This window comes from Ptychodera flava, chromosome 9, assembly GCF_041260155.1.
Source record: "Ptychodera flava strain L36383 chromosome 9, AS_Pfla_20210202, whole genome shotgun sequence".
NCBI lineage: Eukaryota > Metazoa > Hemichordata > Enteropneusta > Ptychoderidae > Ptychodera > Ptychodera flava.
In genome coordinates, this window is record NC_091936.1 from 40,540,115 (window position 1) to 40,557,499 (window position 17,385).

General features: G+C 36.9%; 1 protein-coding gene across 5 annotated transcripts in view; it reads right to left on the bottom strand.

The window, feature by feature from the left end:
• Positions 1-17,385, bottom strand: part of LOC139140994 (rho GTPase-activating protein 15-like) — a 67,848-nt gene that overhangs the window by 27,030 nt on the left and 23,433 nt on the right. For 3 of the 5 annotated variants that reach the window (XM_070710520.1, XM_070710519.1, XM_070710518.1), the window contains exon 3: positions 308-406. In XM_070710520.1, the coding sequence (XP_070566621.1) occupies positions 308-406 (99 nt within the window). Of the gene's footprint in view, positions 1-307; positions 407-682; positions 994-5,131; positions 5,288-17,385 lie in introns of those variants that run through there. The other 2 variants (XM_070710522.1, XM_070710521.1) reach the window with 2 other exon arrangements.

Below are 17,385 nucleotides of genomic sequence, written 5' to 3' on the forward strand. Positions count from 1 at the left end.
TGTTTTCAGTAACTCTTGCATTCACCAGTTGATGATATAGCATTCAGATTCACTCATATTATCATCCCTGACAAAAAAATGTGTTCTTTGATAAAAAAGTAAAAAGTCCTTATATGAACTCACCCTGTGTATTGATCAAAGACACACACGATTCACAACATGCTGCATTACTGAACAGATTATAACAGACCATGAACAATAGGTGCCATGTGTTAGTGTGTTTTGTACACACTGGATAGCACAAAGAGATAATGATAGTCAACATTCACAGTGGATTTTTTCACCTTCTGTCTGTTCAAAGACTCACCTTATCATTTGTATGTTCATTAATATACACAGGATCGCCATGGTCATCTGTTTCTTGCCTCCATCCGTGTGGTAAATTAGTTTTGGGGGGTGAAGTCACCTGTTGGAAAAAAATTCAAAAATGTTTAAAATTCCTAATTTCATAACAGCAACACTGGATTTGTGGAAAAAATCTGCTCCACTACTTTATATGAGATCTTGGAAAATTATATGATGAAACTGCTGAAAGAGAGAAATTGTGTGTGGTTAAACACATATAAAAAAGTTGGTGAGTAAAATGAAACCTATATGAAAAAGTAGGATGATACACGTAAGCACTGGTGTCATATGTTGTTACTGGTATGAGACAATGATATGGTAACAAAAAACAACCCACCACAGGAACTCTTATGTGTGGCACTGTCTGGCAGTATGGGATATAAGTAACCCCATGTCCATACGGCTGTTTGTTGAGCAACATTCTGAAAGTCTACAGATACGACGGCAGTGTAGACTTCAGCGACCTGAAGCAAGTGCTAGGAACGTGACTGGTATCACTGACGATTCAAATCTGACTGGCTGTGTAACGTTACGTCCTCCGCTTTGCTTGATGTAGTAGTAGTCAATGAATGAAGACTTCCAAACAGATGGGGGATGTTTTTCTCATGCTAATGATCAAGGTGATTTGGGAAACGCTTTTGTGCTTTTGTCGAGACTTGACAATGAGGTATGCCTGCCGCTCAGTGAATGGGCCGTCTATATACTCACTGTAATGGGATCAAGTAAGAGCTCTTTATAAAAGGGCAGCCATGCGCTCATTTGCATAATAGGGAAGACCCCAACAAACCATCCTACAGGAGACATGTAACATATTTTGACAGGCTAAATCGATAAGATTATCCAAAAAGTGACTCATTTCAAAATGTACAACATAACAAGGATTATCTCTGGGGATGATTCACAAATGTTTATTACATAAATCTAAATCAATATTCATTGGTGTCTTCAGCACTCACACATTGCAGCCACTGTATGTACATTATATACCAGCATTTTAAATTTACAGTTTGGCATGGGGACCAATGCACTGAAGAAACATGAGATGGTCCCTGAATCTACTCTCAAAGATAGCAGTTTCCCCGTATTGTTGTAACCATGTGTGGAAAATAAACAAAATCACCATCAACAAAGGCCAGAGTTTTAAAGTGGACAGGTTGCAACATGATTTCTCTTCTTCTTTTATCTAACAATATTTGGAAAGTTGATTTTCATGTAGCATAACGTGAGAGGACTAGAGAAATACTAAATGCTTTCAAATAAAATAAAATGTGTCCTGAACCACAAATTTGACAAAGGTTGATTTGACCCAGATATTTGTCAACATGTATGCCCTACTTTACCAAATTTATGATACCTTTTCAGTGCCAACATTAGGCCTCCACAAAAAAAATATTATAGAGGGAAAGGTGTGAAATTCCACTCTGAAAATAGTTGTACTTCCTAGTCAACCACATTTCCTTCCACTATTCAACCATTTCATAACCAAATCACAGATAAATTGACAATTTTCTTTCAATGGACACTGCAAATATAAATCTGAGCTCCGTAGGTTTAATAAAGAATTCTATAAAAATCATAATGAACTACAAATTTTGGACTGAAGGAACCATGGCACGGCAATGCTCCTAACAAAACAAAATCAACAAAATTACAAACAAAAGGAGAATGTCAATGGTACAATAGAGATTTGTTTATTTCACAAACCTTGCTTACCATCCATTTCTGGGTAAAAACTATCTGGATAGTTCGTGAATGACAGGTTCGGAGTTATTATTTTGTAGGATTTTCTTAGTTTCAAGTTTTTTTTTTCTTAGTGCAGTTTGAGACCAGCATGTTCACTTCGACAAAGCTGATAACACAATCTACATACACACCAAATACAAAGGTGATACATGCAGCAGCACTTTATACCAGTATATACATGTCCACACAAGAACACGCATTTGGGCAACAGATGTCAACAAATCCCTACAGTTCCAATTCCTATGGTAGCAAATGGAGTTTACAGTAAAACTCAAACGAGAACACATCAACATGAAGATAAATGGAGTAAAGTAGGTATGTAGTGACAAAGAAATGCAATACAAAAAGAAAAATATTTTTCTAACTGTAAATTTATTACAAGTAAGATATCTTGCAATTTTGCAGGTTTTTTGTTTTGTTTTGGTTTTTTATTGCTCATCCCAATTTCCAATAAAAAGGTCCAGAGCCACAATTGATTATGATGGGTTGAGGTCAAACCATTGTGGTGAATGGGTACAATGGGAGAACTGCGAGAAGACTTCATGGTACATGCAAAGTGCTATAGCCTGTTCTGTAGATCTCTAGACAAAGTAACTGCTAGTGCTGGCATTAATCTAAGTTGTAATATAGACCTGAAAGTTTCATTGACAGTAAGAAACAACATGCATAAAGCATGTGCTTTTCCGTGTGTATTGAATAGCAAGTACATTTCTCAGAGCAATTCAGTAACCATACCACACGCGTTGACAAGTATATGTTGAGAAGTATCCTCTATGTGAAGTACCGAAAACCAAATACTGTATCCCAATGAGTTCCCGTATAAAAAGATGACCGCATCTTTTAAGTTTTGCACTCATTTCATAAGCAGCCACAACATCAGAGACAGGTACAATGTAGGTTCATTTGTCTGCAGCCAAAGGCTAAATTCAACGTTCAATATGGTTCTGCATTTCCCTGAGTGCAACCATTAAAAGTCTTAATGAATGAAACTCTATCTCTGCCGGCAAGTTTCTTCCGTGGCGATCGAAGCTTTTCGTTATATTTCCGAAATTCGATACAGTACCCTTGGCACACTGAGAACAAAAGTCAACCAATTTTAAGGCGTAATATAACAATAATTACCTAGTCTATGAAATTAGACTATCTATTGCTGACAAGGGAGTGCAGAAAGGTCTATCTGAGAGCGCAATGAAAACCGGCCGACCCTGTCACAAGGTCAATGAATCGATTTGGGTTTCCATTGTAATAAAGGATACACTGGTACAAAATTACTGTAAATACCATTTACAAACACAAATATTCAGGTGGTTAACAATGACTTTATTTGTTCTGAGAAAATTACCTTTTCACTCACTGCAGATTGGGGATTTATTTTCACTTGAGACTTTGATTGCCGGAGACGTTTTTGGCACAATGGTTTTAGATAATTGTCAATTACCACGCCAGCATTCTAAACTTCTATCTTCTTTGACTCTCATTTATGGAAAGGCTCCATTTAGTCATTTGACAAAAGTGATGACAGTTACTGTGTGAATTCGGTGAATGCATCATTACAGAGCAAACTGGACAGAGGGCGCTGTTTACCAAGAGATTCTAGAAATGAAGTTGAATATTTGCTGTAATGTATGTTTTTGTATTTAATTTTCCTTAGTTGTCATCACTGAAAGGAACTTCACTGTATTTGGAGATATTAGAAACAGTACAAGGGGTTCTGATACCATGGACAATGTTCCAAAACCTTGGCATATACACTCTAATGTCATGAAATGTTTTTTTCATCAAAAGTCCCTAGGGGATGATATATATAGATTCAGTGTTTTATGAATGTTACACATAAGTAACATGATTCTTCACCCTCATTATGACTTTTTACCGCAGTTTTTGAACGAACCCTGCAACAAACACAATATCATACAGTATACTTTTACAGTTCAACCTCCGCGTATAATGTAACCATTGGTTTGTCAGCCAATCTACCAGGAATTGGGGAAGAAAACAAACATGCAACTGCCGAAACTACAAAGTGATACAGATCACTGATTATGAGAAGCAGGAAGTACATGCGAGTTTCCTTGCCGTCAAAATCCTGCAGCAGAGGCAAAGTATTTGTAAGTACCGGAGTTGCCAGGTATAGCGACACACATACATGTACCTGCTGTCAAACACTTGATCAATTACAGACCCTTGATTCCAGTCCCCTCTTGACACAGTTTAGGGAAGTCAATTTGGACAAATGCCTATTGAACATGTGTGAAAATGTATGAGTACGTAATAATATCTATTAAATATTTACGGTTTCAAATATGCCACTTTCACTGGTTTCTAAATCTTCACCATGCCAGTTTGATACTGAGATTTATTTAGTAATCCTATTGTGACACACTTACAAAATTGATCTTGACATAGTTTTCAATTAAAATGTTTGAACAATAAAATGTGACTATCGGTAGATACTTTGATTCTTCACTTCAAGAAATCTTTGATGATGAAAAATCAGTGTCCAGGTTTGCAAGAGCCAAAGACCACGAGAGATACGGCCTGCGTGTGAATGTTCATGTTTGGGAAAATACGACTGAAAAATGCTGAGCTGATGAACGACAAGTAATTTATGAGAAGTGAAACATGTACTTCAACTTCAATGGTTGACTGTGACGCACTGGTCAAAATGGCGACACACGAAAACAGCTGCTTGAATATAGACTGACCAACCATTTTGTTATTATTATCTCGCCTATGGTGACCTTAAATAGCAGGTTATTATCTGCCTGTCCTTGTATGAACTTATTCAAAAGGTTATGATTTCAAATACAAAATGGCATGATGTTAGAATTTACGGCATGGCACACTGAAGTAAAGTAATGAGAACAGATTGTTGCTGTATTTTTGCTTTTGCTGTACTGACACATTGTGCCGACTGTTTCTGATACCAGACTGGCATTTCCCTCGCCAGCAGCAATGACCATCCTGTGTACCAACCAGACAACACTGTAAGCCTTGTACAAGCAGCCCCTATGACCCAAATGAAACCACTTGTGCTTCTTACCTGGGACCGAGATCTATTGAGCCGATGACTCTTCCGGCGCTGGTGTCGCATACTCTTTGACATTCTTGAAGACTGTCAACACATGCGTGAGAGCTGACACGAAAAACACAGCTCTCACTTCCAATGGTGGGATGAAATTGAAAGTGATGTACAAATTCACTGCTCTTGCTACCCCAACATTTTGCCAGACAAAATTCTTGATGCAGGCTGGGAGGAGTCTGGGGTTATTTTAACTGTGTTAAAACATAATTAAAGGGTGACATTTGAAATGATTTGTAGCCACTCCTTTGACCTACAGCAGGTACTATTGTCAAATTGAGCACTCGACCGATTGCTCAGACAACAAGTCAGCTATGCTAGACATGTGCCAGATTTTTGATATTTTCAATGCCCAGACTCTCTCACTTTTCTATCTGTGCCAGGACAGCTTTGTACGCTTGCAAATGCAACAACTGATCTGACTACCGTACTTGGTAAGTGAAGTGCCATACATCTACAGAAGAGACTTTTTACAAAACAGTTGAAGTTCAACAGAGCTTGCAGTACACACAAAACAACCTGTTTGACAATGTAAGTGCAAACTCGGAAGTTAAATTGTTTAAGAGAAGCAAATACGTTTCACCAACAAAAGATTTGTGAGAATAAGTCTACATCTGCATGTTTTCAACATCCCCATGTTCCTGTTCCAAAAGTCTTTCACTTTGTTTATTTTCCAACAAAACTTTTGTGCTACTCTTTGGAGTCAAGCCAGCCGTTACATTCCACATGATGAAAGTTGATTACAGGTGTGAAGCTGGTTGCATTTCAAATTACCTGTATATACCACTGTATCATGTTGGTGCCATTGCTGTAGGCTACAATGTAGCTATAGTGATTTTCCCTTTGGCTTGCGTTAGGTATGTAAGGGTGACTGTGCTAAACAAGCAAAGAGCCGCAGGGTCATAAAAATCTTTCCTTTCATTTTCCAACAATTCACTGGTGAACAGAATGCAAACCCACTCTGAAACAACCATATCCAAAGATAAGGCTGCGCAAGTTGGAAATATCAATGTTGTCAAATCCTCAATTTTTTTGTTTTGTTGATATGTTTGTGTGTGATCTATAGTAGCTCAAGCCCAGTGTTCAAGTTCACATTGGCTCCAGATCAGCATGCCAAGGTAATCAACAGTGGCATGACAAAAGTGCTCGTCTGATCAAGCTATAAGGTATTTACCAGTTTATATTTACATATGTGCACATGCACATGTACCAATAGATGTACACATAGCACATGCAGTCCTTTTTAACAGAGAACTTTACCAGAAGTCATCAATTCCAGTATCACAAACTAAATTTGAGACCTTGGCAAACATTTACATTGTACAGAAAAGAACTGTCCAAGATTTCCCCAACATTTCCCAACCTATAACTGCAAAGTAATTATCCTCTTTACACTAGGCTCCATAGACAAACCATAGAAATAAACACAACTTGGGAGAAAGATTAACTGGGTTATCAAAACTTAAAACTTTGAAAAATCATAAATAATCAAACATAAAGCTCTTTTAATGTGGACATTCAAGTGTCACCCACCAAAGTGTCACCTACTATGCCATGGAAGTAGATGTGTGTGTAAGTTGTGAATAATTACAGGTATGTGCAAGGGGGGGGGGGCGGTCGGCAGCGTATGCATGATTTCATAGCGACGTACCTAATCACTGATTGTTGGATGCAGATACAAAATGAGGCTTGGTTGGATTTTCGCACTTCCAAACTTTCGTATAGGGGAGGGGGTTGAGGACAAACGCATTTAGTTACGTTCAACGTGCGCATGTTTTAATTATCCACGGCCCCTTAGATGTGACTTATGAGCTTATCTGGTGATCAAGTATCTTCAAAAAATCCATCCAAACGATTTGTTCATAAGACATTCCTTTCAGAAAATGTTTATTTTGTACATCTACTTTGAAGTCACCAAAGCCCTTCTCATCTTCAAAGAGTACGTTGCCCTTTCCTTTTTTCTTTTTCATCTGCGATTCCTGATTCCTAAGCAATCAGAAATTCTGCTCATATGAAGACAAAACTGATTCTTTAAGTCAAACAGTACAAGTAGAGTACCCCTAGTATGTATCAAGAGTTGACGTACCACTGGAAGTTGTTGGTTGGAAGCAATGAATGAAGTGGTGCACGCCATAAAGTGTTGAGTTTCTAAATCTAATTTATTGTTAGATCTGTAATACCCTGAAATTCACATTTATTGGACATTGTGGAAAATTTATGAGACACTTATGGAAGCATATACGGTCACTCTAGGATGTTCTTTAAGATTTGGGTGCAAACAGATGCCAAAGTTCATGCCGTTCAAGATTCAAACGTAAACTTTATCATTTACTTTTTAACTGTCAACTGTAATTGCACCTTTTATGTCAACCAAATTTTTGAGTCATGACAGCATTTGCATTTTTTACAGGGTGCAACAATTTTGATTATCATCAAAGTATTTTGCAATAAGTATAGGCAGATAGGCAGTATACACATATGAAATCTAAGCATAGATATATGTACACATAACAGTCAACAACTAAAACCAAACAGCTGAGGATCTGTTTTGCCGGCTGAAAAACAATCAGGTAGAGATATTTTCAAGATATTATCAGTCTGGCATGATGTATCAAGCTCACTACTGCTTCACTTTATCATCTCCATTATAGACTTTCATTACATTCCTATTCCTATACTGTCCAAAAAATTCACAATCAATAACTAAAGCCAAGAAGCAGGATTGCCCATGACATCTCAAAATTGGGTCAAACGCAAGAATGGCGGGATTATCCATGCAACTGTGTCAATAACTGACCTATGAACCACAATCCTTAATTTGATAGTGGACATGTATAAATCACAGTAAACTTGACAAGGGTAATTTAGTAATAGACATGAATAGGTTACATGTACTGTTAACAGCCATATTTCATGTTTGGATAATATATGGTACGGAAAAATCTTCCACATGATTACTGCACATCTTATACACAATGTTAATTACTTTTGATGAACAAATAATACTTCATCAATTAACTTTTACCTGTGAAGGCATATGCTCGGAGTGAATTCGTTTGTTCTCTTTTGTTTTGCTTTGTTTTTATCAGATAAAAGAGGATAACACAGTGTTGCTGTCTTTTGTTTATTGAAACTGAAGTTCAATATTGTAAATTTGCTGACATATCTGATTAATAACACATATGCCAATTTAAACAAGAGATAAGGTTTTCTCCCTATATATGCACATATACAGTCTTCTCATTGGTTCCTTGAGGCACTGTTCTCAAGGTTGATGACATTGGAATCAAGTTGTCAAACCTAATAATGACCATTTATATCGCTTTCATATCTTTCAATTTACCAACTGACAATCTGATGCAGAGATCTCAATGTGCCTTCTCAAATCAGAAACAACACAGTGACAGTTGCATTAAAGCTATCCAATTTCAGACGTCACTCTCAGCTTTTCATGCCCACAAACAATACATTTCTATCATGCTTCCATTGCCAGATTCTGATTGGAATATTTTTCCAAAAAGCCTAACTCATATGCAAATCTGGGCTTTATTAGAACAGACATTAAAAAAAAAAAAACTGGTTGTTTATTCCGTTCACGATGTATTGCCAAGGAAGCCATATATGTGCTGCATACAGTAGATGCATTCCACTTTGACGACTATTCATAATTTTACTGAAAACAGCACACTAATTTATACTTTCCACATATGCTTTCCATAAAAGGTGTGTGTAAAAAAAATTACTGTTAGTTTTTCACATGGATAACAGCCATTTCTTCACCAGTCAAAGTGCTGTAATATTAAGGAGCTTGACACTAACTTTACCTGAATGAAATCTGACAACATTATCAGCCACACATAGTGGCAGCATTTTCATACATGGCGTCCAATATGCAATTTGCAATGATTTGGTATAAATTGTGTGGGAAGATCAAATATCAGCCTGTAAGTGATACATTTATTTCACTTCCTCATGTCAGGACATACATGTAGTCATTATACAATGGTTTCTGTTATTTATTAGTCCAGATTTGTTTAAATCATGTCTTCCTTCCCTGAACTAGATCTTAACTGACACCCTTGGAAAAAAATTATGAGATAAATAAATACTTGGTAGTTCATGTATTGGAGATTATATAAGATAATACATTGTCATTAAAACTAAATTAAATTAAATTACACTAATAGTAAGACAGGAACAAAACAATTAGCCTGTTTACAATCAATCCCTGCATGTTGACTAGAGTTCATGGCTTCCCAAGTTCAACTTGGGACACCATGTACAGCCATGTACAGAGAGTAAATCTAGATGTTAATAAAGCTTTCATTTACGTAGACTTTTATCAACTCTGGCCTACTGTGTCCCATGATTGTAAAGCAACTTCTCAATAGAATTACTAAGCTGTTAAGGAATGACGTGCGGCATTCAAGCACCATTTTGTTAACATCTAACGTTGGGGGCGCACTCACGATGAGCCTTTCATCCAGCATGGGAAACAAATCAGCAGCTGATGAGTGAGAGGCTTGAGTGTGCAGCAGGAAAATTACTTCATCAAAAAATCCTGATGTGTGGGCTCCAGTTTCAGCACAGCTTCATCAAATACTAATGGACAATAACAAGTCTTGAGTGCACTTGGGGGAGTTTGGTAAATCAGTGAAGATTTCAAGCCAAATATCTTGCCGTTTGGGAATAAATGAACGCGCACCCGCAACTCCTGTCATCCTGTTCGTGTATGTCATCATTTTCAGCAGTGATAAGGAAATTTGAGAACTTGTAAGATTGAATTACCACCATTACACATTGACAGTTCTCATCAGATAAAGTTATAGTGATGGAGGGAATGGAGCCTCCATGATACACCACACAAGATGGAGGGAATGGAGCCTCCATGATACACCACACAAGATGGAGGGAATGGAGCCTCCATGATACACCACACAAGATGGAGGGAATGGAGCCTCCATGATACACCACACAAGATGGAGGGAATGGAGCCTCTGTGATACACCCACAAGCAGTTTTCTTCTCTGCTAATTGGTTTGATAGGTGTACCTTTCATCAAAAGACCAAGTCACTTGACACAACTCAGACTTTCACATCTTTTTGATTTTTGGTGACACAAGTGCATATAAACATACCATTATGATCTACATGGTACACGTAAATGTCTGAAACCCTGCCCTAAAACACTAGTAAACAAAATGAACACAGTTACCTATATCCCTTTACAACTGCAGAAATACACTGCCCTTTCAATTCTGAAGATAATCAAAGCGGACTTGAAGAAAATGGCTTTACTTGCCTAGAAGCGACACTCAACAGTTCTTTGTCCAAACCCCTAGAGGACAGCAGCAACCAAAGTGACTTCTATCTGATTATAAAACCAACGTTACAATCAAAAGCTACACTTGCCACAGAATTACATGTTGCCTTACAAGACGTGACAGTACACAAAGCTGGACTGAAGAACAAATTCTATTCACAACATCCAATATTTGTCAAATGCGAACACTCCGAGTGTATTCACAAGCTGTGAGAAAAATTCAATTTCCTTTCCAGAGTTCATCAACGAAAAATTACTGCCTGATAATTTCATCCTGACAATATCAAGTTTTAATATAACATCCATCATCTACATGTCTCTATTTTTCATTTTCTTTGCTGTCAGAGCCATATATGTTTGATTTTCTCTTTGTATTGATTAGTCTGTGGTTTTCTTATTAGATTGGTGGTTTAAAAACTGTGTCTGTGTGAATGTGGTGTCGTTTTTTATTCCCTTTTTGCATTTTCCCATCTTGTACCCTGCAGCTATTCTTCAATGAAACAACTTCTTTTTAAGAAGAATACAGTTTTGCAATTAAATACGGAATTGAATTGTCATACAGAATGTCTCTGTTCAAACAGTACACACACTCACTGGCTTGCAAATGTGCAGCATTTGAGCACATGGACATGTCAGTACTGAACATGATACGAGAAGAGTATATTCTATCAGGTATTTAAATTAGTCAAAGAAAGCATCAATGAAGTTAGCTACATTGAACCACGATGAAACGGATGAATGACACACGTGAATTGAAATATGATGAGAAACACAACACAGACATCTTTTCATATTACATTGGGTTCTGTCATCCAGATATAATGATAATTTAAATAATGCTTGCTTCAGAATGAGAACCCTGGTAAATGATGGAAAACAGAATTACTGTTCCAGTTTTCCATTTCCACTGAAAGTGAAGGGCATGACCCACACATTTCAGGTTATATGCGTCACAGCCAAGAAATATCTTCCCGACAATTCGTCAATGTTGTTGTTGGTTTCTGGCGATTTTTCCTTCAGCTCTGATTGAGAATAATACAGAACATTATACCATTCTAATATGTATTATGGCAAATTGTATTTGAACCACACATTGCCCTGACTACAGAAGCCATACAACTGTTCACTTAAAACCCTTAAACCCTCTGTACCTTTCTGAACTCACTTACATGAAACAGTTTCAAAAACTGCATAGAGGACAAAATTGGGAGAAGTTGCAGGTATGTAGAATGATACCATTCACCTTACATCAAGATGAAGAATTCACTGAAAGCAAACAGTAGTTTCTGACTTGGATATCATACATTACATTTTGACATCACAGAGGATTAATGAAACTGTGTAAGGCAATGTTTGTGGAAAATGGCATAATCCATTGCCCAGAAATCTCATCCATCATCCAGTGTGCCATGCAGAAGCAATGTTCTCTGTCTAAACTGCTAAACATGTTTTTGCAACTCTGATGCCATTTTTGCTCACTGGTGGTTAATACTTGTGGCTTGAACTTTACACAGACCACTGCCAAACACAGAAATACTCAAGGCCTATTTTTCATTGAGACCAAGATCTGGTCTGTTGTGAACTTTTTGCTTGTTGATTCTTTGTTTGTTTTTTGTCTTGTTTTAATGATAAATATACTTGTGTACCACTCTAAAACCCTAAACATCAAACAGATATGATGATATTGTATGTAAATAAACACAAATATGAGTAATCTATTCTGATACTGCCATTGCAGTATGCCCTTCATTTTGAATTGCTATGTCACTTTACAATCTGCTGATATCTTAGTGTAAACACAGAAACTCAGCCAGGGATTGGCTACATGTGTTGTTATGACATCACACAGGGTCGGGAAATGCTGATTACTCATGGGTGTACCCATGCAGAGGGTTCATGTTGAAACTGTGTCACAGAACAAACTATTAATGACATCAGAGTGAGACATACACGCCTTGTTGAGCAATATTTGGAACACATTGACAGTTTTTGAGTTGTTTGCAAACGCAAGCAAAGATCTACAGGAATGTATTTTTGTTTCAATATGACTTTGGTTTCAATTCTATTGTTTTGTTTGGGGGTGGTTGAAAAGATAAATTGCTAACTGGTATCCTCCTCCTTGGAGACAGAAGCATGATAAGATAGGGTTATGCAGTTTCAAATAACAGATTACAGTATCTGATGTGAACTGCTCCATAGAACCAGTGTTACGATCACAATACAGCAAGCAAAGACTTAGCTGCAGTACTGTAGCTCTGAAGTTTTGCATGAATATTTGGATCGGACGGCAAAACTCGTCCGATCCAAATACCCATGCAAAACCTCAAGCAACAGTACTGCAGCTACCAAAGACCAGGACCCCAGAATGGTCATCAGATGTTATGTTTGATGTGCAACTGAGAGTCAGGAACTGATGGATAATATAAACAATCCTCAGAATAAGAGTGTTTGTTATGGTATAAACTCACATGTAGCGCTTGACGGAGGTTACCCAACAAAGTTGACTTAGTTGGCAAAGTTGAAAACAGTCTGGACAACGTAAAAACGTCCTGCCATCACCTCACATACTTATAATCGATGGAGAGTGGAGCTACTTGGCACTAGACTGCAAAAGTCTGAACAAAATCATTTTAGAGAAGGAAAAAAAATTTCCCTGGGATCATAGCTGTCACCTACTGCTAACCCTTACAGAACATTCAATAAAGTACACCTTTCTGTTGTTAAGTTGTCGAGTGATAAGGTAGGTGAGATAACAGACTGTTAAAATGAATGTCAAAGAAGGCACAGTAAAGGAGGGTTATTAACAGAATTGAAGAGAATTTTCACCTACAGGTTTACCAATGCAAACAAATAGAGCAAGACTTTTAATTGCATGTCAGACAGTCTTCCCTGGAGTCTACCAGAGCCATAGCTTCCGGTATCTGAATAAATAATTTCTATGACACTAAAATTTTATTGCAAGTTGCACATAAGTTGTTAGATTCCTGTTTTTTTTCCTGTAAAAAGCTATAAAACTCTGTTAATATTTAACTACTTATAAAACACAAAAAAACAATGTTCTTGGCAATCCAAAATCTATTTTCCCTAATATTCTGAAACATCAAACCTGCAACCTGCAATTCCCTGAAAAATGACATTTTCAGCTTATCAGACATAAATTGATGTATGAGAACAGGTGGTGGTGATCAAAATGAATTGCTTTGTATCAACTCAGCCAATTAAAATTGTTATCCTCTAAACTGCGATGGAACGTACATATTTGACATGTGTCCATTTGTTATATTTTATTTTCTTAATTAAGTAAACTTAGGCCCAAGAGAGTACGGCAATATACACGAAAGAATATGCAAATGGCACACACACCATTAGAATGCATTATTAGCAAGTAGCAAGCACTAGTACTTAAAAATAAAATGTCAAGAAATATTTTGTTTAAAATGCTCATATGCAAAATGGCACCGGCACTACATCATGACTACGTGAGAATTTTGTGGTGACCAAAGCTGAGAAAACAGATTACAGTTGTTAACTATAAGGAACAGATATCAAGGAATTTTTTATGGAATAAAACATGAAGTCACACATCTGGAACTTTACAGTTTCTGTTTCATTTTTTCTGTCAGCATTTACCTCGTAAATTACACGTTAGTATGCTCTTAGAATTGCTGATTATGTAAAATGGGTCTTGTCAGAGTGCGTCCAAACAATAAAAACTTCTCGAAATTAAAAAACGCGAATTTTTTTATTTTTACATGTTATTAAAGATTTGATTTATGACTTAAAAAGCACACATGTGTAACATCTGACCTCTCTATCACCTTGTTTATAACACTGTCCAGTAATATACTGTGCATGACGATATTGAATCTTAGAAGTCTGACGTCAATCATGACTTGGTATTCACTGATGTGTCACCTGTGACGCTCCTGGAGCCAATTCCTGAAAGCTATCTACAATCGGGAAAGGATTATGGAAATAAAATTAAAGTGGTGAAATTTTAGCACATCACTGAGTCATGTGACTACTTCTGGGTTTTATAATTATTCATGATTTATGTCTTCACCTTTTTACTACAATTTCCCACCACACTATAGGTCCCACCCACCTGATTGAAAATAACGGTCAGAGATGTGCCATCTCACCCCAAATCCTTTGTTATCAGTCTTGATGGTGGACCTGCTTGCAGGGAAATGGGGTGAACAGACTATCGAAAACAGCTGGAATGTACCATCGTCTAGGGGTGAAAGAGTTGGACATTGTTATGATTCCAACAAGAAATCAACTTATTTGTCCCAATTACAAGAAGGTACAACCCCTGTGAATGAAACATGCCAAGACAATTTGTATTGCTCTGTCTCAGCTTTTTCTTGTTGGCCATGTCACAGCTCCTACATGTACAGTCTGTGGCAGTAGCTTGTGGTATATTTTCAATATCTGTTATTCTGTTTGTAAAATATGGTTTATTTTCCTTCATGCAAATGCATGGAAATGTATAGTATTCAACTTATCCGTACAGCCTACACAAGTGTGATGTCAAATGTTATAGTTGACAATATAATTTATTCCGGGCAAGAATTCATTTTTCAACAAATACATTGCGTAGGAATTTTTCATAATGTGCTGTATTGGCCAGGCTGATATATTGTAAATGTTTCATACCTTATAGAGGAGAAGAAACAAGATGCATTTGTCTTATAGAATAAATATTATGACAGGTACTATGGAAGTGCCAGCTCTCATCCCATTCAAGTAGAATTCCCTGTCAGATGTAAACTGTATCCTTGGAATATTCTTGATGGCAAGCTAAACGTTTGTCTGCACTTGGCTTCCAAGCTGAAACAAACATCATCTCCACGCCTCTGAGAATAATATTACTAATTGAACTTTGCACATTATAAATATTGATTGATTTATTGATTGATTGATCAACTGAATGACATTTATAACATTAATTGTTTGAATATGCAAACTGATGCACTTCAAAATGTCATATAATTCTAACCTCGATTTAAAAGATTAATATGGTTTTGTGATACAACCCAGTGCCTCTTTCAAAATATTCATGGTCTAATATAAATCTATTCTTAAGCTTACATTTAGGTCAATTGACCACGACTTTATAACTGGGGTAATACTAGTAACAATATCTACATTTTACAGTTATTCAAATTTTTACCCAATCCACATCCAAAAAAAATCACTGAATTCCAATTTGTCAGTACACATATTGATTTTTACATTTTCTCAGAGGAACTAAGCTCTGATATCAAATTACACCCGTGCACAAATTGACAATATGTACATCCACATCTATAGATTTTCTCTATTTACACATTTGTCTTCAAATCCCAATGACTGTTTCTACATTTCTTTCCAAATGTAAAAGAACACTAATGGAGCAGAGCACATGGATTCACACAACATACACACTGTACCCGCATGTCTCTCAGATGAGGACACACCTTTCAGTGACCTCAAAAGAGTTCACCGACCTCTGACCTTCCATTATACTTTCAGTCTATGAAAGCACAGGCAGCGGAAAAAGACATTCCTGTACCCTGCTACACAAATTTGAAAAGATCAACAAAAAAAAGGAAGCGTTCTAACAATGCTCAATTAAACTGAAATAGAGCCTGTTAGCTGTTCCTGCATCAATATGATATTACAAGCTGTGAATTACAGAATTCCTGTTGTGGATGTTGCAGTTTTCCTCTCTGATAATACATGTACATTGTAAGTCAGGTGTGAGAAAACATCTCAGGATTGATTTGCCAAAATGAACGGTATGATAAATTTACACAGGTTGAATGCACACCTGCGGCATGAATTGTAGTCACAAGAAAGTAGGCCATTTTTCTCTTTTTTTTTAACCGAGTGACTGCCTCTCATCCTGGGCTAATACATCTGTCCTTTCTGTGAACCGGGTCCATCAGGCAGAGAGCTGATATCATATGACTGCATCGCTCTAGTTATCATAATTAAGGATTAATGGCCTCATTTCATCTGAGACCAGAATTTCACCTTGGAAAGAGAGGATGAATTAAGGGTTTACTAGAGATAATCTCAAAGTTTACAGATGGGAATATAAATCATTATCACGGAATTCGCAATTTGGAAAGGACTACTTAGATGAATTATACCCATCCACTACCAGTGTACCAAAACATGTTGGTAGACACATAGACACAGACACACGCAGACCCAGATGGACAGACAGACAGACAGACACACACACAGACACACACATTATATACATTTATATGTGTTGTACATATACAGACAGATCAAAAATAAATTGTTCTAAATAGTTCTTGAATACAATGTTTATCATCAGTTAAAATTTGTATGAATTGCCGGGACTGCAATTTTGATTCAAAGTTGTTACTTATAATGAAAAACAAAAAATATTACAAAAATATGCAAATATTAAATTTTGACGGACGCTCGATAGACCATGAACAGCGCGCACAGTACAGACCCACCCAACGCATTAAATTCAGATTAGCTGGGTTTGAAGTGGTCAAAATTACAACAAATTAGTTACTGCGTGGATTGACGGCCTGGAAAACTCATGATAATGACACTTTACTGCACTGTACACTTTGGCTGGGTGTATTAACATGGAAAACCTTTTACAGAACATGTGTTTGTGGAACAAAATATCTGCCTCTGTAAGCCACTGCATTGCGTTGGTGAAGTCAACACATTATGCTGTCTGCTGTGTACAATGGAAGCAATGATACTATACATGTATGTTAAGTGCTGTGCAAAATAACGAGTGGGAAGTACATATAATTCGAGGATATTGACATTTTATTCACAAGCTTGCTTTTTACCCACTTCGTTCAGTAACTGCATTGTATTGTGTATCCTGTGTCGTTCCCATTGCACG